This window comes from Microtus pennsylvanicus, chromosome 1 (assembly GCF_037038515.1).
Source record: "Microtus pennsylvanicus isolate mMicPen1 chromosome 1, mMicPen1.hap1, whole genome shotgun sequence".
NCBI lineage: Eukaryota > Metazoa > Chordata > Mammalia > Rodentia > Cricetidae > Microtus > Microtus pennsylvanicus.
Genome location: NC_134579.1, coordinates 29869226 through 29896830, shown reverse-complemented (window position 1 = coordinate 29896830; position 27605 = coordinate 29869226). Strand labels below are relative to the sequence as shown.

General features: G+C 44.8%; 2 protein-coding genes across 14 annotated transcripts in view; one reads left to right on the top strand and one right to left on the bottom strand.

Moving 5' to 3' along the window:
• Positions 1-3216, bottom strand: part of Son (SON DNA and RNA binding protein) — a 32919-nt gene extending 29703 nt beyond the window's left edge. For all 12 annotated transcript variants that reach the window (XR_012909593.1, XR_012909592.1, XM_075960153.1 and 9 more), the window contains exons 1-2: positions 2959-3216; positions 2321-2747 (exon numbers count right to left, since the gene is read on the bottom strand). Coding sequence is in view for 10 of the 12 variants with exons in the window: in XM_075960153.1 (XP_075816268.1) it covers positions 2321-2397 (77 nt within the window). In the remaining 2 variants the exon portion in view is untranslated. The remainder of the gene's footprint in view (positions 1-2320; positions 2748-2958) is intronic.
• Positions 3217-3243: 27 nt separating this feature from the next.
• Positions 3244-27154, top strand: Gart (phosphoribosylglycinamide formyltransferase, phosphoribosylglycinamide synthetase, phosphoribosylaminoimidazole synthetase). 2 transcript variants are annotated; one of them, XM_075960240.1, is made up of 22 exons: positions 3244-3402; positions 6662-6845; positions 7365-7460; positions 8064-8238; positions 9797-9908; positions 10543-10611; positions 11349-11474; positions 12614-12701; positions 13124-13209; positions 13504-13672; positions 15147-15378; positions 17825-17919; positions 18188-18297; positions 18565-18763; positions 20279-20530; positions 20705-20857; positions 21982-22188; positions 23331-23450; positions 24692-24822; positions 25389-25530; positions 26620-26735; positions 26835-27154. In XM_075960240.1, the coding sequence occupies exons 2-22, from the start codon at positions 6701-6703 to the stop codon at positions 27024-27026; spliced, it is 3015 nt and encodes a 1004-aa protein (XP_075816355.1). In that variant the 5' UTR covers positions 3244-3402; positions 6662-6700; the 3' UTR covers positions 27027-27154. The 2 variants fall into 2 exon arrangements, with proteins under 2 accessions (XP_075816355.1, XP_075816364.1); XM_075960249.1 differs by having other exon boundaries at positions 3244-3430.
• The last annotated feature ends 451 nt before the right edge of the window (positions 27155-27605 follow it).

Genomic DNA, 27605 nt, shown 5'->3' with positions numbered 1-27605 from the left:
GCATGCTATTTTTCTAATGCTCACTGCAGACTTTATAAAACAATTACTTTACAGCTTCTCTGAGCATTTATACATACTTATCTTGTTATTTTTTGAAGGCTGGGTCTTCTATTCTGTCTGGCCTGGAACTCGCTAGTTTAGACCAACTCACAAGGATCTTTCGGACTGCCTCCACACCACTAGAATTAAAGGGCTGTGCATGGTGGCAACTCAGCCACTGTGAGTCAGAGGAAGGTAGGTCTGTTGGAAAAAGGTCCCTCCACCTAAAATTCATTGTTTTTCAAGACAGGGTTTCTCTGTATAGTCCTAGCTGTCCTAGAACTAGCTCTGTAGACCAGGATGGCCTCAAACTGAGAGATCTGCCTGCCTCTGCCTCCCAAACGCTGGGATTAAAGGTGTGTGCCACTACCGTCCAGGCCACTTCTTCTGAAAGCTACCTGCGTGTTAATCACATTTACTGAAAAGCAATTAGAATTTCAAACCACTTTGCTCCCCAACAACATGTCCTAAAAGGAATTTACATAGTTATGAAAAATGTTTAAATTATCAAGGCTTCAAAGGACATATGTCTAAAACACACAGACAAAATGATCACATTAAAGAGACGTGTAGTGGGGGTGGCACACACCTTTAATCCCAGCACTTGGGAGCAGAGGCATGTGAATCCCTGTAAATTCAAAGCCATCCTGATCTACAGAATGAGTTCTGGATCAGCCAAAGCTACATAGTAAGACCCTCAAAACAGCAAGAAATTCCAGGAAAATTATATTCCCTTAGTTTATGTTTCAACTCATAAAAAAATAAATAAATAACCACAACAACAACAAAAAACCCTTGCCTATGCCTCAAAATGTTAAAAAGCAACATAGTGGGAATATATACATATGAATATGTATACACACACAAACTATATATATATTCCTACTTTTTAAAAAAAAAGCCAGGCAGTGGTGGCACACATCTTTAATGTCAGCACTTAGGAGGCAGAGGCAGGTGAATCTCTGAGTTCAAGGCCAACCTGGTCTACAGGGCAAGATCCAGGACAGTCATCTACACAGAGAAACCCTGTCTCAAAAAAAAAAAAAAAAAAAAAAACCCAAAAACCAAAAAACTTCAGGCACGTGGTCGTAGCTCAAGCCTGTGATCCCACCCATCACTTGGGAGGTGATGAGTGGGAGGCCGGTTTCAACTACATGACAAGGCTGTAAGCAGTGACATTAGAGCCTGTCCACAAGAAAGAGGGGGAAAAAAACGAAAAAATTATAAATATCACAACGTGAAAAAAAGAAATACCAGCAATAAAATGACCCCATATGCACCAATAACCCTAGCTAATTTGGGGATATAATTTACAACTGCTTATCAGTTGATTTTCTAATTCACATATTCCTGTTCTCAACTTACACCATTCCTAAGAACATTTTTAACTCGGGACATTCACTTTTCAAAAATTCTTTCTTACGGTATTTTAAAGAAATGGTTATCTTATACAAAACAAACTACTAAATGAAAGCCATTTAACAAAACACGCACTCTTTTCCGGAGTAAACAACTTCGGGAATTTCTTACACTTGAAATTTTGGGAACCAAAGCTAATCTCTGAAGTCTACTAGCAGTGACGAAAACAGCTCGATGTTCTTCAAATCTGTTCACATAGTCCACCTCCTACTTAATAAAATTAAGCAATCACTAGTTTCAAAGCCCCCCCTTCCATCGCTTTGTAGAGTATTTTCTCATGGGTCTTATACTGAATTGAGATGTTTTAGTTTACAACTCTTAAAAGAGTGCTATCCGACCCACGGCACAGAGCACTACCTGGGGCCCGAATAGTCTAATAAATAGACTCCGGTCGCCAAACGATCTGAAGCGTACAATAATAAAGAAGTTTTAAGATTACCCAAGGAGCGGCCGTTAGAGACCCTTTCCGGCCGTAGACACCGGCCGGCGAAATGCGCGGAGGCGGGGAGGGGGAGGGGAAAGGCGGCGGCGGAGGAGGAGCTGGGGAAGGAACTAGGCCCGTCCCTGGTGAACACTGGGCCTCCGAGTAGCTGAAGGGTAGGGGGTGTCCAACCCAGAGAAAGGTGGACGTCTGAACCCGAAGAAAGAAATGGCGAGTGAGAACACCGCGGGAGGGGCGATCTTCCCCGAAAGGAACGAACGGAAGATCGGGGGGATGGCCCGGAAAATGGATCCCAGGCCCAGGCGGGGCCGTAGCGGGGCCTGAGCCGAGAAACGACGGCGTCTCCGGGAAAGAGGCCACAGGAGGGTGGACGAAGCCCTAACCGCCTGCGAGGACCAGAAAAGTCGGGGGAGAGTTTACCTGGAAAGCTCCTGTTGTATTTCCCGGAATTTACTGACCACGAAAGACCTAAAAACCTGCTCGATGTCGGCCGCCATGGCGTCCGCTCCGTTCTCTCAACTCCTCCTCGCTAGTCCTCCAGGCTCCCAGCATGCATCTGGAGGAGGCGCAGCGGCCAATTCCTTTTATCCCTTTCCTTATTGGCTGTCAGGGGAGCGTCCGGCCGGGCACGCTCCACCCACGAGCCAATCAGCGAGCACGGCCCCGCTCTCCTCCGCTGTTTCTGAGCCGCTGGGGTAGAGGTGCTGACGTTTGCGCCGCGCACGAACTAGTCCGCCATGTTAGTGTTTGACGCAGGCGCCATTACAGGAGAAGTCGCTCCCGAGACGACCGTGCCAGCTTCAGCAGTTGGTCCCCTCAGCCCGCGGGGACTTTCCTAAGAGGCTCCCTGTAGCGAGTAAATGCCCGAGATTAGAGGCCACAAAGACAGGGAACCGAAACAATAAAAACAAGGGAGGGGCGGGTGTCGGCACGGAGCTTTAACGCGTTTGGTGCAAGCGCCAAGTTTACTTTGGTCGGGAAGACGAGCATGAGAAAGGAATCCTCATCCCGGGCCCCTCGGGGAGCGGCTAGGGACAGTGCCCAGGCTACCTCGTTACCTCCTAGACCCGGCCTCACGGACTGTTTAGGAAAGGCCGGGGCGTCAGCGAGCTGCGTTCTAAGCTGGACGCCCTGGGGCTCGTCCGGAGCCCGGCCCCGCCGTCCGCCCCGGCGCCCGACCAGCAGCAGCCACGAGTAGGCGGCCGGGGCTCCGTCCCCAGAGCAGGAGGCCCCAGGGGAGACCTGGCGACCTTACGTGGCACCCCCTGACAAGTGTCAGCCAGAAGCGTGGTACCGGGGACGGTAAAGCCGGCGGGGCAGCGGGCTCGGACCGCACCCTAGGGCGGGAGGAACCCCGCGGACGGCCTCGCGGGCGGAGACCGAGCACGGCCGGCCAATGGGCGGTGGAGCCCGCCGGGGGCGGGGCAGAGGCCGGCGCGCGCCGGATTCCCCGGGCCAGCTTCCGGCGGGTGCGTGCGGCGGCAGCGTGGCGGGGCTTGCAGGTGCGTGAACCCCTCTGTTTTTAAGCCGGTGCGTGGCCTGCGTTTATGCTTTGGCTTGTGGATTTAAGTTCAGCGAGTGGTGCTGCTATCGAGACTGGTTAGCTGGCGGAAAGAGTCATGTGGTCTGCACGGCCTGGAGCGAGGTCGGCCTTGATCTCCTTTCCCGCTTTCTGGTTCTGAGATGTGGCCAGGTTTCCGTGTATCTGTGCCTTTTAAAGACAGACCTGTACATCGGTGGGTTTTATCTTTGTCAATAACGGTTTAGCTGGACCACTTTAGTGTTTGGTTTCTACTTTTCTGACAAATCTTTGGGGATGTTTTTACCCGGTTCTTCTATTCTCTCTTTACCTGACTCTTATTTTCACCATAAGCTGCCTACTGATTAACTGACGCCCAAGAAAATTTTCTCCAGGTCTCCCAGGGAGTAAGGCCCTTAGACTCCGGAGCCCAGGCCCCCAGCCCCTCCTGATGTAGGGAGCAGTACTGTTTCACAGATTCTGAGTAGTAAATGAAAATTGTCTTCTTGCAATCCTGCTCATAGTCAAACTATACATAAGTTTGAGATATATATATATATATATATATATATATATATATATATATATATATATAGTCTTCAGCTATTTCTAAGACAATGACACATAGAATTGAAGGAAAAGCCTTCCTTTACGTGTAGATGTCTTTCCCATGCCCCACGTGCTTGCAGTGACCGAAGAAGCCGGAAGAAGGCGTTCCATCTGTGGAACCAGGGTTAGGATGTTTGTGAGTCACCATGTAGGTGATGGAGATTAAACCCCAGTCTTCTGCAAGAGTTCTAAGTGCTCTTAACTGATGAGCCACTCACCAGACTGTTTGATTTTACTTTAAATATGTGATCCCAAACTAAAGTGTCTATTTAGAACTTACAAACTACAGTTTCCTTTTTCCTGTAGCCATCTTCTGCTTAGGTAAATGTCTTAATAATTTCTTTGCACACACACCCGTGTTTGGTGCTAGAATTTGAACACAAGGCTTTTTTTATTTTTTTGAGTCAGGGATTATCTGTTTAGCCCTGGCTGTCCTTGAACTCCCAGAGATAGACCTGCCTCTGCCTCCAGAGTGCTGGGATTAAAGGTGTGAGTGACTACTGCCGGGTTCGCAAGGCTTTATTCTAAGCAAAAACTATTGCTAAACTCCACCTTTGTTATTGTTGTTGCTTCTGTTTGTGCAATGACTTGATAAATTGTTTATACCTGAGGTATCAGTTTAGGTAAGCAAAGTCGTATAACAAATTAGCATTTTTATTTCTGGGTACTTTGTAGTATACGATATTTTAATGTTTATCTTGGTTCATTTTTTTAAAAACAATCTTTTCTCATTTTACATACCAATCCCAGTTCTCATTCCCTCCTCTCCTCCCGCTTTCTCTTAGAAAATTAGGCATCAGTCTACGTCAGGACCCAGCAATACCATTCTTGGGCATATACCCAAAGGATACACACTCATACCACAAAGACATTTGCTCAGCTGTGTTCATAGCAGCATTATGTGGAAACAGCTTAGGTTCATAAGATATGGCGTGCATGCTTGCATTTGTTTGATCTCTGTCCTTCATATTCAAAAAAAAAAAAAAATCTTAGGACTCACTCCAGAGGCAGCAGTAGCAATGTGTCTGAATTGTGGGTCAACCAGGACTCCATAGTGAGACACTATCTTAAAAACCTTCTTCCATTTAATCATGGGTGCCCCACCCTAGTGCCCTTACCTAAACCTAGTCATTCCCTAGGAACGCTATCTCTAAATACGTTAGTTACATTGTTTCCACTAATACCTCACAATATGTATTAAGTATAGCACATGAAGCTGGGAGGGCGCTCAGCCTAGCAAGAGCTGAACTGCCATTCTTTCCTGAACCTAACTATAAGCGTGTCTGCCTCATTATGGTCATTTGTTTCCAAGTCTAACCTCCAAGTTTCAAGGGCTTTGTTTTTGTTTTTGTTGGGTGTTTTACCTACATGCTTGTTTACCACATGTGTACCTTGTGCCTAAGGACGCCAGTGAAGGTGGTTGGGTCCCCAAGGTCTGGAAGTACAGATAGTTGTTAGCCACCTTGTGTATGCTAGGAATTGGACCCAGGTCCTCTGGAAGAGCAGCCTGGGCCATCTCTCTAGCTCTTGTTTTGTTCACTGAGGTAGGGTCTTACTGTGCATCCTGGCTGGCCAGGAACAGTCATCTGACTGCCTCTGCCACCTGAGTCCTGGGAGTGAGTGGGAGCCACCATGTCCTGCTATAAATCCCAGTTTCTAAAGAATGGACCTCTGGGTGAAAATGTGACTTGTATGAAAACGTGATTATGTTAAAATGCCATTTATAAAGTATGATTTCTATAGCCAGGTGTACCTGCCTATATTCCCAACACTTGGAAGTTGGCTAAGACCAAACGTTTACCGTGAGTTTGAGGTTAGCTTGAGCAACATAGTGTGACTTTCTCAAAAACAAAGAATGACTAACGACATGGCTGAGCAGTTAAGAGACTTTCTACTCTTCCAAAAGACTGGGGTTCAATTACCAGCATCCACATAGTGGTTCACAACCACCCAAATACCAGTACCAGGGGGTCCAACAACTCCTCTGCTCTCTGTGGACACCAGGCACACCTGTAGTACACAGACATACGTACATGGTGATACACACCTTTAATCCTAGAATTTGGAAGGCCAGGCAGATGGATCTCTATGAATTCAAAGGCCACTCTGGGCTACAGAAGATCAATGCAGAAACATTGGTGGATTAAACACCTTTAATCCCAGCCATACAGGAAATATAAAATGGGAGGAGAGAGAGGCTTAGTTATGATAGTCCAGCCTTGGCGGAAGTATGATTTCTCTAGTGGCTTGGCTGCATTGCTTTTCTGGTTGAACCCCAATTTATGTCTCTGGTTTTGTATTATTCATGCTGCACATGCAGGCAAAACCCTGGCACACAGAAAAGATAACAAAATAAAACACCACCAAAAAAGAAAAATTGTGTTTTCTAAAATATATGCATTTTTTTAATATTTATTTATTTATTATGTATACAACATTCTGCCTCCATGTATGCCTGCAGGCCAGAAGAGGGCACCAGACCTCATTACAGATGGTTGTGAGCCACCATGTGGTTGCTGGGAATTGAACTCAGGACCTCTAGAAGAGCAGGCAATGCTCTTAACCACTCAGCCATCTCTCCAGCCCCCAAATATATGCATTTTAAAATGTCAACTGTGGTTTTCTTTCTACAGGTTTTATTTTGCTCCTGAATCCCTGCTTTGAAGACGGCAATGGCAGCCCGAGTTCTTGTGATTGGCAGTGGAGGAAGGGAACATACTCTGGCCTGGAAACTTGCACAGTCTCTTCATGTCAAACAAGTGTTGGTTGCCCCCGGAAATGCAGGCACTGCCTGTTCTGGAAAGATCTCAAACGCTGGTAATTATGTTTCAGAATAGGCGGTGGTGGTTAATATTTGTTGATAATAAGTGATAGCTCACATATCTAAAATGAGGTAGATTTCTGTTTAAAATGTAACATGAATTCTACCTTTGTGTGGTAAACATAGTGTATTTTAAGCCTTATGAACCACTGTGACTGAAAAGATAGCAAGTGCCCCATGTAGGTTAAAGGCATTTTATGTGTTATGTTTGAAAGAGTTCCTGAGTACATTCTCTGGGTTTGTCTGTTTACTGTGTAATCAACACTGGTGACAAGAACAGTCGCATTGTTGGTGTTGGGGAGTCACTGAACTGGCTGCAGTGATGGTAGGATACTGAGCTTTGTTTAACCTAATGCATTATTTGGAATATCTCATGGTGAAAATTACTCACTGTACCCACAAAAGCAAAACCAACGATTTTAGTTTTTAATTTCCATACTAAGAATGGTACTTGTTTTATTTGGTTAGCTGAAGATATTTCTGCACATGTGTGGGTTTATGTTTTTTGTTCACAGCTGTCTCCGTCGATGATCACGCTGTCCTTGCTCAGTTCTGCAAAGATGAGAAGATCGAGTTTGTGGTGGTTGGACCAGAGGCCCCTCTGGCTGCAGGTAAAGTTCATGTCTCAGGGTTACAGCATGCTCACTGCCATTAGAAGTTTAGAGCGCACTGGATCCAGGTGTGGGTAGGGATTCCTAATAGTACAATAGACGAGGATCTTTCAGCCCCTGAAAGTTGGTGGGTTCCAGGTTTTGCTTTTACTCCCAGCCTTCAATAATAAAATGAAATAGGGATCAAATCCTGTATTTTTCCTACTCTATTCTAGTGTCTTTAATGATCTATATTCAATCAGACAAATCCAGATATTCACATAGAACAATTCACTTTTTGCTAGGTCTTTTTTGTTTGTCTGGATGTTTTGTTTTGAAATGAGGTCTAGTTGTAGTAATCAAGTTGATCTACAGTTTGTGGGCTCCTACCTCATCCTCTTTGTTAGCTGGGGCTCTGATGCCACATTGCACTGCTCTTTTTGCATGCCTAGAATCTCCTCTTAGTGATATTCTGCTAGTAAATAAAAGACGGCATGAAAATCTTAAGCTAGTATAACTTCTAGTTCGCCTGCTCCTTGACTAAATATACATTTAATCATAATTCATGTTCAGTATAAATCCCTAGACAGACCATGAATCACCTGGATTTGTTTGCTTCTGTAGGGATTGTTGGGGACCTGACCTGTGCAGGAGTACGATGCTTTGGCCCCACAGCACAAGCAGCTCAGTTAGAGTCCAGTAAAAAGTTTGCCAAAGAATTTATGGAGCGACATGGAATCCCAACTGCACAGTGGAGAGCATTCACCAAACCTGAAGATGCCTGCAGCTTTATTATGAGGTGGGTGGAAGGGCAGCCTTTGAAGGACAGGTGCTCTTCTTGTTTGGTTTGGTTTGGTTTGTTAGGTTGGGTTTTTGGTGGTGGTGGTGGTTTTTTTCACTGTGTAGCCATGGCTGTCCTAGCACTTGCTCTGTAGACCAGGCTGGCCTCAAACTCACAGAGTTCCACCTGCCTCTGCCTGCCAGGCAGTGGTGATACCCACCTTTAATCCCACTACACAGGAGGCAAAGGCAGGCAAATCTCTGAGTTTGAAGCAAGCCGGGACTATTGGGTTTAGTTTAAAAAAAAAAAAGGAGGAGAAGAAGAAAAAAAACAAAATTAGTTCTTAGGCTTTTACATTGAATCTGTTATGGAAAAGATAACGCTCAATAAAAAATAGCTTCCTTTTTTAACACCACAATAAGAAAGGGTTCTCTAGCACTTGGGAAACAGGCACTGAAGGATCAGTTCAGAGCCAACCTGGACTATTTGGATCCAGTCTCAAGCTGAAAGGAAACCGAAGCCTAGGATTCCGTACATGCTTCCCTTAAATAATCTTGTAGATTATTTGCTGCTGTCTTGATACATACTGCCCTGCAACTGACAAACAATGATACGTTATTACAGCAACAAGATCTTAAACTGATTCCTGCTTCAGCTTCCCAAGTGCTGGGATAACAGGTGTGAGACTCCATACCCGGCAGAGTTAACTGAATTTCTAAATGGCTTTTTAAATTTATTTGTTATTTTATGTATATGGGTGTTTCACCTTCACGAATGGTCTGATGTCCAAAAAAAAACTTAGAAGAGGGCTTAGATCCCCTAGGATTGGAGTTACAGACAATTCTGAGCTGCCATGTAGGTACTGGGAATCGAACCTGGGTACTTTCTCTTCTACATGTGGAAACCATTTAATCCCTCATTTATTGTGTGTGACCGACTTGACACATACACAGAATCAGAATACAACTTGTACAAATAGTTCTCTCCACCATATGGGTTCTTGGAATCAAATTCAGGTCAGCCACCTCGCTGGCCCAAGTTCACTCTTTACTCATTCTTCATCCCACAGGGTTTATTAAACACTGAATATTATTATTATCCTAGTAGCCAGATGCCTTGGGTAAGTGGCAGCTCTGTTACTTACTGGCTAAACCTCCTTCCAGATCTCCAATCTTACTTCATTACTTTGTGTATTTCTGGAAACATTCTGTGGGTATCTGCCTGTGTTAGTCTCGAATGGCAGTATCTTTTACTTAAGTGAGACTCTCAGTTGCATATCTTACAGATTATTTCATATCTGCTCTGTAAATCTGCTTACTTTTTTAAAGATTATTGCTTATTTGACCTCACTATATGTGACAAAAGCAAAATTGTATGATCAAAATGCTGTACGATCAAAATTATAAGGGGATATATAAGAAAACGGCAAGAAACACATTAAATGATACTGGGGTAATATTTTTTTCTATATACCTTTCAATTTTGCTGGAACATACCATTACAAATCACAAAAATATTTAAATGTTTGCATTGTGGGGGTTTTATTAGATGATTAAAAACTGCCGTATCTTCACAGTGCAAACTTTCCTGCTTTGGTTGTGAAGGCCAGTGGCCTTGCAGCTGGGAAAGGGGTGATTGTTGCAAAGAACAAAGAGGAGGCCTGCAAAGCTGTACGAGAGATCATGCAGGTAGGTGATGCTCTTCGTGTAAATAAGTGTTGTAAGTTCACATAGTGGGGTCCAACTGTCCCAACACACTGGAAAGTCAGTTTTCATTGTACTGTGTGTTGTCCGTTTCTGGAAAACCGCTAGTACAGAGCTATGCCAATTCCTGGTTCGTTCTTTTGAAGTAAGTTCTAACATCCTAGTGTCTGCTGCTGAATGGTGGAAAGTCTTTGACCCAGATAACTCCCACACACATCCATGACAAGAGAGCATTTGTCCTATGTGTCCCAAGTCTTAACAAAAGTAGCGCAGTGCATGAATACAGTGTCTCTTTCATAATCCATGTCAGTGATTATGACTTAACCTCTTAGAAAAATCTATTTTCACATACATGGTTTTGTATAATTTTTGTAAACCAAACCATACATGGTTGTAACCAGGAATAAAGAGTAAATAGTGATTATGAAAGTTTCGGGAATGTGAGTTCTACCTGCTAGCTAGCACATCAAAGACCAGAACAATTCATACATTAAGTCTTCAGAAAGAAGTTACAGTGCTCGTGTACTTCCTGTCTCAAATAGAGCAGTTCTGTACAAGTAATCGGGTACATGTCAAAAGCTTTAAGATTTATAAAGCCTTTTGTTTCAACTACAATTAGGAAAAGTCTTTTGGAGCAGCTGGAGAAACGGTTGTTGTGGAAGAGTTCCTGGACGGGGAAGAAGTGTCTGTACGTACAGCCCTCTCCTTGCCTTTAACACGCCCCAAAACAGACTCCATTTACTCTGTTAGCATCATCCGAGAACAGGAGCGGTTGTAAAAGAGAATTTGTACTCGCTTAGGATTCAAATGAGGAAATGTGTTCTGTGTTACTCCTCCCCTAGACTAATGGTTCTCAACCTTCCACATGCTGTGACCCTTTAATACAGTTCCTCATGTAATGGTGACCCCCAACCATAAAGTTATTTTCATTACTACTTCATAACTAATTTTGCTTCTTTTATGAGTCATAATGTAAATATTTGTGTTTTCCAGTGGTCTTAGGAGACCCTGTAAAAGGGTCTTTCACTCCCCCATCTCATCATCCCTGGGGTCACTTGCTGAGAACCACTGCCCTAGACATTAGTGAGAATACTTGGACTTACACTGTGGAGATTCCGTACACTCATGCTTCACATACAGCTTATTACACAGTAAGTGCTGAGATAGCATTGCCTAGTATACAGTGTGAGTACCTGGCAGTCTCAGCAGTAGAACGGTTGGTCTTTGTCCAGGGTAGAAACCTGGTTTCTCCCTAGGTTGCTATAAATGACAGCTCCTTTACCAGCTGAATATCCAAGATCTTCTGGTTCCTGCCATGTGAATGAGGAATTACTATTAGGGTTTTCTTCAGAAATGAGAGCTTTTCCTGAGTCCTTTTTGACTTTTTACATTTAACCTAAGTGAACTAATCTGTTTTCTCCACAGTGTCTGTGTTTCACTGATGGGAAGACAGTGGCCCCAATGCCTCCAGCACAGGACCATAAGCGATTGCTGGATGGAGATGAGGGCCCCAACACAGGGGGAATGGGAGCCTACTGCCCTACACCTCAGGTACGGTATGCCGTCACTAATGGGCAGTCTGGATGGTCCAAGTAAGAAGTCACCTCTTCGGGTCTCTAATAAGCACTTCTGAAAGCCTTTGAGGACTAACAGCCAGTCTAGGAAATAGGAACTACCATGATGTCTGGCTGTATCCTCTCCCAGCTTGTGTGCCCCTGTATTTAATCCCTGAGACCTAGAATTATTATCTTCCTCTCTGGGTCCAGGGCCCAGCACATAAAACAGATACGTATGTGTAACAAATTGGTATCTAGGACAAGCCATAATTGCAGTCTCTGTGCATGAAACTGACAGGCGCTGTTCCAAACTCTGGGTGGTTTTGTGTGGCCAGATGAGTGCTGCATGCCTTTAATCCCAGTGCTTGGGAGGCAGAGGCAGGAGGATCTAAGGAAAAAAATCTCCATCGTTGAAGTAGAGTGGATTAGCTCTCTAGAAATCATTTTTATTTTTTATAAGTTTCATTAACAGTGATTTTTGAGATAGCTGTAAGCTTAATTTCCACAATAAACTTACACGCTTCTATGCGTGAATATGTAGGCTTAAAAGTTTGCTTGGGATATAATATACTAGAAGGATGTAGTAAGGAGCATGAGCATAGAATATACTGGAAGGCTTCACTAAGGAGCACGAGGAGAGGAGAGAGGTCCTTATTTCAGCACTATAGCTGAGGTACTTGGGAGGTACATGTTTGTAAGCCCTGCTGAGGTGAAACACTGACTGCCACTGATTTACTGACAGGAAGTGAGCAGGCCTGTACTTGACATCATTTGCCGGGCTCAGAGCATTATTATTTTGATGTGTTTGGTGAAGAATTAAGGAGAAATGAAAGTAGTCAGGCACAAACATTTACAACAAATGTGTTCTTGGATCTGAAATATCTTATCTCCTAGAGTTCTTTCCTGTTCTGTAAAGATAAGGGGCATTGTGATAATGTTTGTTTTATTTTGTTTTGAGACAGGGTCTCTTCTATGGCCTTGGCTGTGGAATTCTCTCTGTGAACCAGGCTGGTCTCAAACTCACAATCTACCTGCCTTTGCCTCCCAGGTGTTGGGATTAATGGCGTATACCTCCACATCCAGCCTAATGTGATTTTTGTTAATTACATTTAAGTGTTTCTGTGTGTTCCCCAGGTTCCTAAGGATTTGTTACTAAAAATTAAAGACACTATTCTTCAGAGAACAGTAGACGGCATGCAGCAGGAGGGTGTGCCTTACACAGGTAAGATGGCTGGCTTAAATCATTACATCAAACGTTCTACTGTAGCTGGAACTTGTTCTCTTTTTCTACAGCTGTAATCGTATTAAAACGTTTAGTATTAGGAGGTTGTAGTCTAGAACTGGGGATATAGCTTGGTTGGTGGAATGCTTACCTAGCATACCTGAAGCCTTGGATTCTATCCATCTCAAGGACCATACACTTGGGTGTGGTGGGGCACACTTGTAATTCCAGCAGCTGAGATGTGGAGGCAGGAGGATCAGAAGTTCAGGACCATCCTCAACTACAAAATTGGTTCAAGTTCAACCTGAGATACATGAGGCTTTGTTCATCATCTAGGTTTTATAGTTATAATCCACTGTTGTAACTACGTCATTACAGATTCCTCTCTCTCTCTCTCTCTCTCTTTCTCTCTCTCAATAAAGGAATTCTCTATGCTGGTATAATGCTGACCAAAGATGGCCCAAAAGTTTTGGAGTTTAATTGCCGTTTTGGTGATCCAGAATGCCAAGTGGGTAACAGTGAATAGAATATTGCCTGGTATGATGCATGTCTTTAATCCCAGTCCTTAGGAGGCAGAGGAGAGATCTCTGAGTTCAAGGATGACCTGGGCTACAGAGAGAGACTGTCTCGGATAGTAATAATAGTAGTAATAGTCATAAGTTACTAGTTTTTAGAAGAAAAGCATTGTTTTATTCCCACAGTTTATTAGTCTTGAAATAACTGCTTTTGAGAAACAGTTGGTATAACAATGAATAAAATATTAAAGTTCATCTCTTCTACCATATTGATTCTGTTCTTCCAGGTAATCCTCCCACTTCTTAAAAGTGACCTTTATGAAGTGATTCAGTCCACCTTAGATGGCCAGCTGAGTGCGTCTCTGCCTGTTTGGCTAGAAAACCACACTGCCATAACCGTTGTCATGGCAAGTAAAGGGTATCCTGGAGCCTACAGCAAGGGTGTGGAGATAACAGGTGAATAGCAGTGATTAAGAGGTTGGGTTACAATGGAACAGGTGCCTGTGCCTGTTGAGGGTCTGAAGCCATCAGACCCTTGAGAGACTTAGTGTATCTAAAGAGGTGCCATTGATGTCCTTTCCTGCACCAGGAAATGTGAGTAACCTCGTCAGGTTTCCAGAATAATCCCTTTGCAGCCTTGCACTTCCACCTTCCCAGAGCCTGGATGGTAGTGGATGAGAGTCAGCACAGTTAGCGGTGGTCAGATTTTAAGCTCACAGCTCTACTTGATGCAGTTTGGCTCGTTAGTGAGCAGCATGCCAGATTGTGGTTTCTGCTGCAGAATTCAAGGTTGAAAGGTTACCGGGGTTTTTTTTGGTGTTGTTGGGGGGGGGTTTGTTTTTTGTGGGTTTTCAAGACAGGGTTTCTCTGTTACAGCCCTAGCTGTTCTGCAACTAGCTCTGTAGACCAGGCTGGCCTCAAACACAGAGATCCTCCAGCCTCTGCCTCCACCGCCCATAAGGTATCTGCTTAGATGGCAGTAAGTCTGTTTATAAATGAAGATGAAGTGCCACCTCAGTGGCACTCAGACAAAGGCCTCCGTGGTGCCCCAGCACACTGTAGTGCGGCCTTTACTAGTGATCCATAGTGTTTGCTTCAAGAACTTTATTCTCCTGCCCAGAAAAGATAAGAATCTCAGTCATCTCTGTCAAGAATTGTTTGCTTTTGGGGGGCTGGAGAGGTTGCTCAGAGGTTAAGAGCATTGCCTGCTCTTCCAAAGGTCCTGAGTTCAATTCCCAGCAACCACATGGTGGCTCACAACCATCTGTAATGGGGCCTGGTGCCCTCTTCTGGTCTGCTAGCATACACACAAACAGAATATTGTATTCATAATAAATAAATAAATATTTTTTTAAAAGAAATTGTTTGCTTTTGAAAAGGAATGGAAAAATGAGATTGAACCAAGAGCTTCTGTAGTGCTGAAATTTCCCCTAGGAAGTAATAGTGATTCCAGTAGAGCAGTATTGGACATGCCCAGTGGGCATCAAGTTATGTATTGGGTGCCGCTGTTGTCAGACCCCTCAGGGAACCTGGATGACACTTTACCACACCAGGGGCTGTGAGGAGAAAGGGATAGGAGACTGTGGTGTGGCGGGCAGCGAGGCTATCTCGCATGTTACAGAGTCTAGGGCTCTTTTAAACCTCTTATGAAGAAAAAGGAACTCTACCAACTCCCCTCCCTCACTGAACCTATCTATGGCTTTTCTCTTTTTCTCACTCCCCAGAAATGGGAATTTTTAAAATAGGACCACAGCCCAGGATGAAGTGTTTCAATCTTTGTTGCAGGGCATGATGATTTATGCCTTTAATCCTGGGACTTGAAGGCAGAGCAGGGGCAGGTGGATCACTGAGTTTGAGGCTAGCCTGGTCTACATAGTGAAGACTGTCTCAGAAAAACAACACCCAGTTTCTTAACTGTGCTTGTTTGCAGGGTTTCCTGAGGCCCAAGCTTTAGGACTCCAGGTATTCCATGCGGGCACTGCTCTTAAAGATGGCAGAGTGGTGACCAGCGGGGGAAGAGTCCTCACGGTAACGGCCGTCCAGGAGAATCTTGAGTCAGCCCGTGACGAAGCCAGGAAAGGCCTTGCTGCCATAAAGTTTGAGGGCGCAATTTATAGGAAGGACATTGGCTTCCGTGCTGTAGCCTTCCTCCAGCGGCCCAGGTAATAAGGGGCAAGGTTCAGAACTGGCCTACGTGGCTGGAGGTATTCTCCTAAGCCTATGCTGTCATTCGGTGTTCTGTCCGTGGGGCTGACTGGATCTTGGTTTGTATTTTGTTTGAATCTTAATTATTTATAGGCTGAGACAAGGAGGGCTCAAATTTGAGAGCAGTCTATACTAAGGCTTTTCATGTCTGCCCCACCCCAACCCCCCAAAAAAACTGATCAAAGCAATATTTGAATAAATGGGAAACTCTTCTTGGCAATTCCTTATCTTTGAAAATTTGTCAAGATTATAATGACGAAGACTGTTAATCCTTGAGTCATTATGTAGTTAAACATTCTTGAGCTTGAGTCACAGTTCCTGGTTTGTCCCCTTTATCTATTACTTGAATGTATTTTTAATTACTGATTCATTTATTAACAAATATTTCCTTATAAAATAAATAAACTTGGTTGCCACGTGAGTGTTTTGATTTTTTTAAAAACAATTACATATATCACATTGTTTTTATTTAATTCTTCAGTGGGTGTGTGTATGATATGAGTGTTTTGCCTACACGTATGTGCACCACATGCGCTTGGTACCCTCAGAGATCGTGGACCTGGGCTTAGGGATGGTTGTGAGCTACCATGTGGATCCTGGGAACCAAGCCCTCATCTGGAAGAGCCACAAACGTTCCTAACCACTGAGCCATCTCAAAAAAATAATTTTTAGCAGCTTAAGCTATAGCATGAGTGAAAGGCAGGTTTTTAACCCTTCTGTACATATATCACACTAAATACTGTGCCAGCTCATGGAAGTTCTCTACCTTCAGAGACTGAAATGTGGTTTGGTTTTGGTTTGGTTTTGTCTTTTTAAACCAAGTCTCACTATGGCACCCTGCCTAGCCTAGAATTGACAGAGATCCAATGGCCTGTGCCACTATGCCTAACAAGGAACTTAAATTAAATCTTGGTTGGTTGGTTTCGTTTTTTTGAGGCAGGGTTTCACTGTGTATCTGCTGACTGTCCTGGAACCAGCTCTATAAACCAGGCTGGCTTTGAAATCCAGAAATCTGCCTGCCTCTGCCTCCTGAGTGCTGGGATTAAAGGCGTGCGCCACCACTTAAATCTTAACTGTAGTCTGAGTTCTTCAAGGTAAAGAGAATGAGATGTCCTGAGGCTAGTCGTTAACGTGCAGGGCATTGTGTCCTGTGTCCCTGAGCTGCTTATCAGTCCTCTCAAGTGCTCTAGCAGCTCAGCTTCACTGCAGAGAGACTAGTAAGTTCACAGTGCCATTCACAAACTTGATTCCTATGAGACACAGTTTTGTGCTTTCATAAAGCAATATTCATCATGTTTGTGCTTTTATAAAGCAATATTCTTCATGTTTCCGTGGCCCTCAGCTATGAGAAAACTGATAGCTGATACCCTGGTACAGTAAGAACACTTTTTTTAGGGATATTTTTACAAAATTTTAACAATCCTAATTCCTTTTTTCTTTATTTGGTTTGACATTTCATTCCTACTCAAACTGAAGTTAGCCTGAGAATGGATGTGCTTTAAAAAAAACTTTAAAAGTAGAAGGGGCCAGACAAGGTTCTTGTCTATAATGTCAGCACTGGGGAGGCTGAAGCTGCCATATTGGGAGTTTGAGGAATTTTGAGCTACATAGAGACAGTGGGATGAAGGAGGTTTTCATGTAAGGGCCAGGAAAGGAGAGGTCCCGTGTAATGGACACAGAAATTCCCGTTTTACCTGGTGAGCACAAGGGGTGTTAATGATGGCAGTGCAAATTGTGCCATTCAGTTAAACACTACACTTAAAGATGGCTGCGATGGTGAAAAAGTGCACAGCAGGTGTGGCTGTGCGCATCTGTCACCTGCACCTCCTTAAAACACTGCCACCTGAGTGTGCAGGCTCTGATTTAGAACATTCTGAGCAGGTTACTAGACATGAAAACGAGATGAAATGCCTTCTGCTATTTTTTTTCTCTAGGAACTTGTGTATGTGTGAGTGTGCGTGTGTGTTCCCACATGTGGTCATATGCAGGCATGTGCCTACATGTGCTGGCCTGATGATACTGAAGAGCATCTTGACTCTTCTACCTTATCCAGACAGAGGTCAAACCCAGCTCCCTGGTCTGGCTAGACTCTAACCAGCTTGTTTGGGGGTTCCCTATATCCACTTTCCCAGGCCACAATTACAAGCAGGCAGCCATAGCCATCCAGCATTTCTTGGCAATTGCTGAGCCATTTCCCTCGCCTGTTCGTGTGTTTTTTGTTTGTTTTGTTTTGTTGGAGATAATGTTTTTCCTTCCTGGGTGTGGTGGTGCATGCCTTGAATCCCAGCAGAGGCAGGGGCAAGCAAATCTGTGAGATACAGGACAGCCTGAACACATAGACCCTCTCAAACAGTAATAATTTTCTTGGCATTGAGGAAATTAGTTTTCATTTCATTTCCTTAGGGGCCTGACTTACAAGGAATCTGGGGTAGACATTGCAGCCGGAAATATGCTGGTTAAGAAAATTCAGCCTTTAGCAAAAGCCACCTCCAGACCAGGTAATTAGACCCTGTACTCTGTGAATAGAATAGCAGTATTGGGAATTAATTTGGGCCTTACATTTAGCTGAGGGACGTCTTTCAAATTACTGTTGGGCGTCCTCTAAGTCGTTAAGGAAGGCTTGGTCGGGTCTGTGGGCATGTGGGCTCTTCTGCTCTCAGCACTAACATTATGTAGTTCATATCCTAGCCATTGTCAGAACAGCTGAGATAGTCACATTGAACTCATCAGTTAAAATCAGCAAGTAACTCATTTCTTGTCCAACAGGCTGCACTGTTGACCTTGGAGGCTTTGCTGGTCTTTTTGATTTGAAAGCAGCTGGTTTCAAAGATCCTCTCCTGGCGTCTGGAACAGATGGTGTTGGGACTAAACTGAAGGTAATCGGACACTTGTGATTACAGGCTTTGTGAAGGAGAATGGGGAATTTGCCTGCCAAATGGTTTCTCTGTTTATCAAATAGCCATTTCTTCCTAACAACATACATGTGCTCAAAAGAGCCGTGGCAACCATTTGTTCTAACCGTATAGCTCAGGTACACATTTTAAACAATAGTGTTCCAGTTCCAGTGGTTGGAAGAAGGAAAGGGGGCTCTGTATAACTTGTCTTTGGCCTGAGGTGTTCTGTCAGCTGTTTATATCCTGCAGATTGCCCAGCTGTGCAATAAGCATGGCACCATCGGTCAGGATCTGGTCGCAATGTGTGTAAACGACATCCTCGCACAGGGAGCTGAGCCTCTCTTCTTCCTCGATTACTTTTCCTGTGGAAAACTCGACCTCACTACGACTGAAGCTGTTATCGCTGGAATTGCTGGAGCCTGTAGACAAGCTGGCTGTGCTCTCCTGGGTATGGACCCTTTGACCCATGGGCCCTCTACTGCCGGTTGGTCGTGTAGAACTAAAATGTGATTTCTGCTGTGGCTAGTGAGGGAGACTTTACATGAACAGACAGGAAAACGAGATGTAGATAAAACTACCTGCGTTCATCTCAGACTCTGTTCCCATCTCATATTTCTGAACTGCCAGGCTGGCTTACCTTTCTCCTCTGTCCATCTCCCTGTTCCTCAAGAGCCTCACTGGGTGGGCTTAGGGCTTTTTTCTCCTAAGTGGGCCTAAAACAGGGGAGACATGCACCTGGAATTGCGCATGTCCGACTATGGTTTCCTCAGAAGTGACATAAAGAATCAAATGTAACCTGGCTTTTATAACCAACCATATATGCAGATGGGGGTTAACTATTCCTTCTAGTGCAGGTCAAGGTTGCACAATCCTACGATGCCTACAATCCTAGCACTTGGCAGCTGAAGCAAGATTACCGAGAGTTTGAACCAGCCTGGGCTACATAGCAAGACTCTTGTCTCAGTGGAAGAACATGTACAACTGTATCTGTAGACAAATCAGATCCCAAGACCAAAAGTTGCCTTTCACCTGTTGGTTGGTTTTTATTTTTTGAGACAGGATTTCTCTGTATAATAGCCCTGGCTGTCCTAGACCTCAACTTTATAGACCAGGCTGGCTTCGAGCTTATAGTGCTGGAATTAAAGACATGCCCCACAATCCCTGACCACATTACAGTTTGTAGGTTGGAGTCTGCTGCCTACCTGTGTTGTGTTTTCACGTGATGTGGGTGTAGCACTGTGCTGGTAAGGTGGTGTGCGACCACTTGGAGTGGGCAGTTCTGTGCTGTTATTATCACTAAGCTGGAGTGAAACTAAGGAGCTGGAGACAGCAAGTTAAGAGCATTTGCTGCTCTTCCAGAGAATGTGGGTTTGGTTCTGAGAGCCCATGTGGCAGCTCACTGTAACTCCAGTTCCAGGGGATCCAGTGTCGTCTACTGTCCTCTCTGGGTACCATATATATACATGATACATGCAAGCAAAACATTCATGCACATAAAATATCAAATCATTTTGCCGGGAGGTGGTGGCTCATGCCTTTAATCCCAGCACTCGGGAGGCAGAGGCAGGCAGATCTCTGTGAGTTTGAGACCAGCCTGGTCTAGAAGAGCTAGTTCCAGGACAGGCTCCAAAACCACAGAGAAACCCTGTCTCGAAAAACCAAAAAAAAAAAAAAAAAATCAAATCATTTTGAAAGCACTTATGAAATCACACTGTTGTAGACATGCTGTTAAGTCCCACTGAGCCTTGGCATACCAGAGTCGATGTCTGAAGAACATGACACCTACAGAGGTGTCCCTCATTACTGTGCACCATTAGTACTGTCCCTAGATGTCAGCCAGCACATCGAGTACGGGATAGAGCTACACATAGGTTGTACTGGTTGTTGATGGTACGTGTAGCTTCTGTCACTGTTTAACCAGATTCGTGAGGATCACAGGATGTCTTTGTCCTTGTCTCACCAGGTGGAGAGACCGCAGAGATGCCCGACATGTACCCTCCTGGCGAGTATGACCTCGCTGGGTTTGCTGTTGGCGCTATGGAGAGGGATCAGAAACTCCCTCAGCTAGAAAGGATTGTCGAAGGGGATGTTGTGGTTGGGGTAGCCTCATCTGGTCTTCACAGCAATGGCTTTAGCCTTGTGAGGAAGATTGTGGCGAGGTCTTCTCTCCAGTACTCCTCTCCAGCGCCTGATGGATGTGGCGACCAGACTTTAGGTAAACTGACTCTTGCTGTCCTGCCTGGAAATGTCTGAGCAACTACCGCAGGGGAAATCGATTACCTGAAATGGAAGGATGCAAGGTCACAGTCTTCGTCCATTTCAGAATTGTTTTTATGTTTGGGTTTCGAATGTATGGGCTAAGTTTTTGTCTTTTCTCTCCAATCCCCAGGGGACTTGCTTCTAACTCCAACCAGGATCTACAGCCATTCGCTGTTGCCTGTCATACGGTCAGGACGTGTCAAAGCCTTGGCTCACATTACTGGAGGTGGATTGCTGGAAAACATCCCCAGAGTCCTTCCTCGGGAGCTTGGAGTAGATTTAGGTAAGCTAACCAAAGGAAATTTCTGATTTAAAAAAGAAAAAAAAAAATGGTGATGGGAAAAAACATGTACTGTGGGTAGTGAATGCACATGTGATTCTGCATGGGAATACTGCGTTGTTTTGGTTTTGAGACAACTATTGGTTTCTCTGTTTATCCCTGCCTGTCCTGAAACTAACTCTAGACCAGGCTGGCCTTGAACTCACAGGTATCTGCCTCCCTTGGCTAGGATTACAGGCGTGCACCACCACTGTCCAGTGCAGCCTGCCTTCTCTCTTCACCCAGGACCACCTTACCACTTCAGAGGCACCGCAGGCACTCGGTGATCTGACCCTCCCACCAGCTTGCTGATAAGCAAGTCTTATGGAGGCAGCGATCACTCTAGCTGGTGTCGTTGATAACAGTAATCTGACAAGCCACATTCTCTTTCTTTATAGACATTCTAAATAATTCAGTATAGTTTTTGTAAATCAAATCTTATAACCTGTACATTCAAAAAATTGTCCATGTTACTTTTTATTATTGAGGAATTCTGTGGCAGTGTTTGTAAATAAGCCTTTACCTGATGCTAGTGTAAGAGTTGTGGTGTGTTGCTTGTGGCAAAGGAGGAGCTAAGTCAGCTTAGAACCTATATATTTTTTTTTTTTTTTTTGGTTTTTCGAGACAGGGTTTCTCTGTAGCTTTGGTGCCTGTCCTGGAACTAGCTCTTGTAGACCAGGCTGGCCTCGAACTCACAGAAATCCGCCTGCCTCTGCCTCCCGAGTGCTGGGATTAAAGGCGTGCGCCACCACCACCCGGCTAGAACCTATATTTTAGAAGAAATTAAAGGAACCAGGTATATATCAGAAAGCTCCCTCTAACAGAACTGCCTCTGGGTAGTTCTACGTGGTATTTAGGGTACAGCTTGTCATCACTAAGACCCAGCTAAACATTTACAAAAGGTGGCGTGCCCGTCTCTGTGGTAGTAAGCCATTAGGAGGTTCTAAATATCCAGTAAAGTCTCGGTACTGACAACCATCTCAGAGGACTGGTTACTCTTCACAGAACAGCAGAATTCGGCTACCACTCACTTTTGTGTTCTCTGTATGGGACAATAGATTGATGGGGCAACTCTTGCTTATTTTGAGATGCTGGCACCTGGAGGATCCCCAAGGTCTTTTCATGGTTACAGCAGGAAGGACAGCTCTCTGAAGAAGAAATGGCCAGAACTTTCAACTGTGGGGTTGGAGCTGCCTTGGTGGTGTCTAAGGACCAGGCAGACCAGATTCTGCATGACATTCGGCAGCGCCAGGAAGAAGCCTGGGTAATAGGCAGTGTTGTGGCATGTCCTAAAGGTAATAAATAACTCCGTGTGGCTTTTTTGTTTCTTTTTGTTGTTGTCGTTATTGTTTTTTAAGACAAGGTTTCTCTGTAGCTTTGGAGCCTGTCCTGGAACTAGCTTTTGTAGACCAGGCTGGCCTCAAACTCACAGAGATCTGCCTGCCTCTGCCTCCCAAGTGCTGGGATTAAAGGCGTGCGCCACTACCACCTGGCCTTATTGGCTTTTAGGTTTAGCCACTGGCACAGCATCAGATGTATTATGACTCATCTGCCCTGCAGCCAGGATGCAGCTGCTTCTGGAACTCTTTGATCTCTCTCGGCAGTGTCCACCCACCGATGCTTGCACACCCTGACCAGTTGTGTGTGTTGGTCAGAACCCTGTCAGAAGTACGAGCCTTTGACACAGTGACAGAGATCCACTCAGATAGCTAACAATGATGGTCGGTGCTTGTTGACCTTGCTTTTGCCTTTCTACTCTCTGCTGCGTGGGTTTCATTTTCAAGCAGGTTTCCCAGTGCTGAACACTAACCCCTTAGGTTCACACTGCAGTAAGAAGCTATCCCTTTTTCCAAACAGCAAGCATCTTAGTCTTACAAAGCCTCATGGGTCGCACGTCTCCCAAGAAGCCAGGGGGTCTTAGCGGCAGGTAAATGGGCTCGTTAGTGGGTTGGGTTGGGGAGAGCACAGAGAGGAAGCATTTTCTATGGCTGTGCTTCAGTGCACTGGTGTGTTCTCCAGCTCCTAGCTGAAACAGTCATCCCGTGTGGCCACCTCCAGTATGTTCTTAAAAGTGAGAAATGGTAAATGTTATTAGCCTGGTATTTTAGTTCCTGTATGTCTTACTTTCAGAATAAAATACAATAAAGTTTTCTTAAGATATTTTTCTTTTTTTTTTAAAGATTTATGTATTTATTATGTATACAACATTCTTTCCATGTATGCTTGCTGGCCAGAAGAGGGCACCAGATCTCATTATAGATGGCTATGAGCCACCATGTGGTTGCTGGGAATTGAACTCAGGACCTCTGGAAGAGCAGTCAGTGCTCTTAACCTCTGAGCCATCTCTCCAGCCTGATATTTTTCTATTATTGCTATTAATTCATCGTTTTTGTTTTTTGTTTTTTTTTACCTTTTTATGCATATAATTGAAATGAAGATTCCCCTCGTGTCAGAGTCAAGAATTTGATTGAAACCATGCAAGTAAATGGGTCAATGGTGTCAAATGGCTTCCTGAGAAGTAAGAAGGCCAGAGTGGCTGTCTTAATATCTGGAACAGGTAAAGTATGACTTCTCCTTACATAGAACTTAGAGCGCTCCCCACAACCTCCAGTCACACAGACAAGGGGAAGAGCACCTCACATAGTAAGGACACAGAAAGGGCAAACTGGTGGCTGGCCTGGCCTCCTAGCACTTGGGAGGCAGAGGCAAGGAGATTCCTGAATTTAATTCCAACCTCTACATAGTGAGTTCCAGGCCAGCCAGGGCTACACAGTGAGACCCTGCCTCCAAAAAAAAAAGAGAGAGAGAGAGAGAGAGAAGAAAAACATAACATGTTAGAAAGGTGGTTCAACAGTTGAGGGTACTTGCTGCTCTTGCAGTAGACCTGGATTCTAGTCCCTGCGACCACATAGTTACAGCATCTCTAGCTCTGACTCCTGGGCATCTGACACCCTCTTCTGAGCTGGGTACCAGGCACACACTTGGTGCACATACATAATAAGAAGACAAAACACTCATACACAATTTTTTTTAATCTTAAAACGAGCCAAGCAGTGGTGGCACACACCTTTAATCCCAGCGCTCAGGAGGCAGGGGCAGACGGATCTCTGTGAGTTCAAAGCCAGCCTGGTCTACAGAGTGAGTTCCAGGATGGCTAGGGCTGTTGTTGCACAGAGAAACCCTGAAGAAAGCTGGGGAAAATGGAAGAAGGAAGAGCCCCCCTGTTGTGTACCATATCTTGATGGGTGAGAAAACTTAAAAGTTAAAATAGTAATTACAGTGTTCACCTTGTGTATGTTCTTAAAGGTGAGAAGTAGTAAATACATTTTTTTTTATTTTTGTTTTTTTTTCCTCTAGTAGTAAATATTTTTAACCTGGTAGTTTAGTTCCTGTCTGTCTTTCAGAATAAAATGCAGTATTCTAAAGTTGTTTTTATCTAAAGTAAGAGCCCTGGGTCTGAGAGCATTGTACTCTATCAGATGGCTGTAGCGTAACTCTGTTGTTTGCTTTTGGAACTCACCCTGTAGCCCAGCTGGCCTGGCCTCAGCCCTTCTAGTGCAGTGTTTAGAATAGTGACCCCTCCCCCGCTGATGAACGCACAGATAACTGTGCTGTTGAAGGCCCCTGAGTGTTTCTTTAGATCCTAGTCCAGTGCCATGGCTGCTTTGCAGGATCCTCTTTGAGTTGACTGTAATTTAGGTTCACGTTTATGATAAAGCTAAGTGGCCCTTCTGAGGACTGAGGGCATTGTGAGGGGCCGAGCTTCCAGGTATGTGCTCACTCTTTTCTGGTTTTCAGGGTCCAACCTCCAGGCTCTCATAGACAGCACTCAGGATCCAAAGAGCTCCTCACACATTGTTGTTGTCATCTCCAACAAAGCTGGAGTCGCTGGCTTAGACAAAGCAGAAAAGGCTGGCATTCCCACCAGAGTGAGTCACCACAGAGAACTGGCTGCATCTGACTGTTGGGTGGTTTGCGGTGTGGTGCGGGTTGTTCCACCTAGAGCCACAGCAGCAGCCACTGCACACTCGGCCGAAATGCATACTCTGCTTCCACAGTGTGTGTGGTTGTGTAATCCTGGAACTTCCCGTTTGGGGTGGGTGCTGGGTTTGCTCTTCTCCATCCTGCCTGTTCCTCAGCCAGCCCTCCCGTGGCTCCATCTTCACCACTGGCTTGTAGTATCTATAAAGGTTGTATTTAAACTTGGTAATTTTTTTTTTTTTTTAAAAACTATAGTGATGTTTTTGGGTTTTTTTTTTTTTTTTAAAGATTTATTTATTTATTTTGTATACAACATTCTGCCTTGATATATGCCCGCATGCCAAAGGAGGGCGCCAGATCTCAGCACTGATGGTTGTGGGCCACCATGTGGTTGCTGGGAATTGAACTCAGGACCTCTGGAAGAGCAGTCAGTGCTCTTAACCTCTGAGCCATCTCTCCAGCCCCTAAACTTGGTAATTCACTGAAAAAATTTACTTCTCTTTTCCTGTTACAGGTGATTAATCATAAATTATATAAGAACCGTGTTGAATTTGACAATGCTGTTGACCTCGTCCTAGAAGAGTTCTCTGTAGACGTGGTCTGTCTTGCCGGGTTCATGAGGATTCTCTCTGGCCCTTTTGTCAGGAAATGGGATGGTAAGCAGGAGTCATGGACAGTAAATGGACTCCGGAGTAATCAGCTTTCTAAGACTGCCCTCATAATGAAATTTTAACGTGGGCTTATTAGCTCCCTCTGCTTTGATTGAGAGATGCCCAGTTCACTCAGCTGTTTGCTGCTGTCACTAATCACTCCCAATACTGCAGAGACCACTTCACTGTGAGAGGAGTATTGGGAAGACAAGAAAAAGTGATGTTCAGTCCACCCCTGCAACCTGAGTGTCCTGAGACTGAGGTGGGAGGACTGCAAGTTCAAGGCCAGCCTGGTCCTATAGGACACAATTCTCAAAAGCAAAGTGAAGGAAGCGGAGAGAAAGGAGAAAAAAAAAACAACTGTGTATCCCAGATGAAGAAAGCTGGGCAGAGATCATCCTTGATGTAATGCATTTAAGGCCAGATTGGAATATATAATGAGATCCTGTCCCTAAAAACCAAGAGCTAGTGGTGGGTGTAGAAATTCTCAGTGGTTGAGAGCAGTTGCTACTCTTCGAGGACTTGGATACCGTTCCCAGCCCCGTGACAAGCTCACAGCCATCTGTACCACCATTTCCAGGGGACCCAACACCCTCTTCAGGCACCATTCATGATGTGCAGATGTAATTGCAAACTAAACACAAACCAGTAGCTGGGAGTTTGGTTCCCTGGTAAAGCACTTATCTACCTGGCATGTACAGGGCCCTGGTTTCAGACCTTGTACCACAGAGAGGATGATAAAGGTTCATGCTCTCCTATATAACACACGGACAGAAGGTAGCAAGGAAGGCGTTGTCTACCATCTGTTGTACCTTTTTTGGTTTACTATTGTGCATGGGGTGGTAGGGCTGTCTCATGCTTGTGGTAGTTGGAGGACAGTGTGTAGGACTCCGTAGGTCCTGGGGATTGAGCTCAGGTCATCAAGCCTGGGGGCAGACACTTTCCCACTTCTTCCTTTAAAGCTCTGACCACACCCTATTGTCATTCTTCTATACATGTGTGGGCATCTCCCCCGTTGGTTCTCTAAGCACTTGTTCCTTTAACTTTAGAATAAACAAGATCTAATATTTCTGGCCACTGTTTTTTGCTTTCTAGGTAAAATGCTCAACATCCACCCATCCTTGCTCCCTTCTTTCAAGGGTTCAAATGCTCATGAGCAAGTCCTGGAAGCTGGAGTCACAGTTACCGGGTGCACCGTACACTTTGTGGCCGTGAGTATGCCTTTTCCTACAAACTTTTGCCTCTGGTGTCTGGATGCAGACCGCACTGGCTAAAAAGCAAGGTTTGAAAACATCTGCTTCCTTCTCCAGGAGGATGTAGATGCCGGACAGATCGTCCTACAAGAAGCTGTCCCTGTGAAGAGGGGTGACACTGTTGCCACTTTGTCTGAGCGAGTCAAAGTAGCAGAGCATAAAATCTTTCCCGCAGCCCTCCAGCTGGTGGCCAGCGGGGCCGTGCGGCCTGGAGAAGACGGCAAGGTCCACTGGGTCAGGGAGCAGTGAGGCCACCTGGTTCAGGAAGTGGTGCCTTTTCATCGCAGTCTTGGCCCAAACTAAAATAGCTGCTATCAAAAAGACTTTAACTCTTATCTGTTACCATTTTTTAATAAACAGATTCATTAAAAAGAAAACTTTTTAGCCTTTTTTAAGACATCCAGAAGTGGTAAGGGTCTAGGACAGACACAAGAAACCACCCAGCTTAGTGCCTGCTTTGTTTTTCTGCTCCTAGAGCTTCCTGAACAAGCAGTGGTCACACACACCCAGCCCAAAGGCAGCAGCCATCCTTCAACTGCTGAGCAGCTTTGTGCTGCAGCAAGAGTCCGCACTGCACAGCTGGAGTCTTAGGGTCCCTAGAGACAGGGTTAAAATACTCCTTTATGCTTAATTTTCCGTTTTTTAAAATACTTATTTTTATGAGTACTCTGTCTGCATGTATGCCTTTATTCCAGAAGAGGGCTTCAGATCTCTCTGAGATGGTTGTGAGCCATCATGTGGTTGTTGGTGATTCAAACTCAGGACCTCTGAAAGGGCAGCCAGTGCTCTTAACCACTGAACCATCTCTCCAGCCCCTGCTTTAAATCC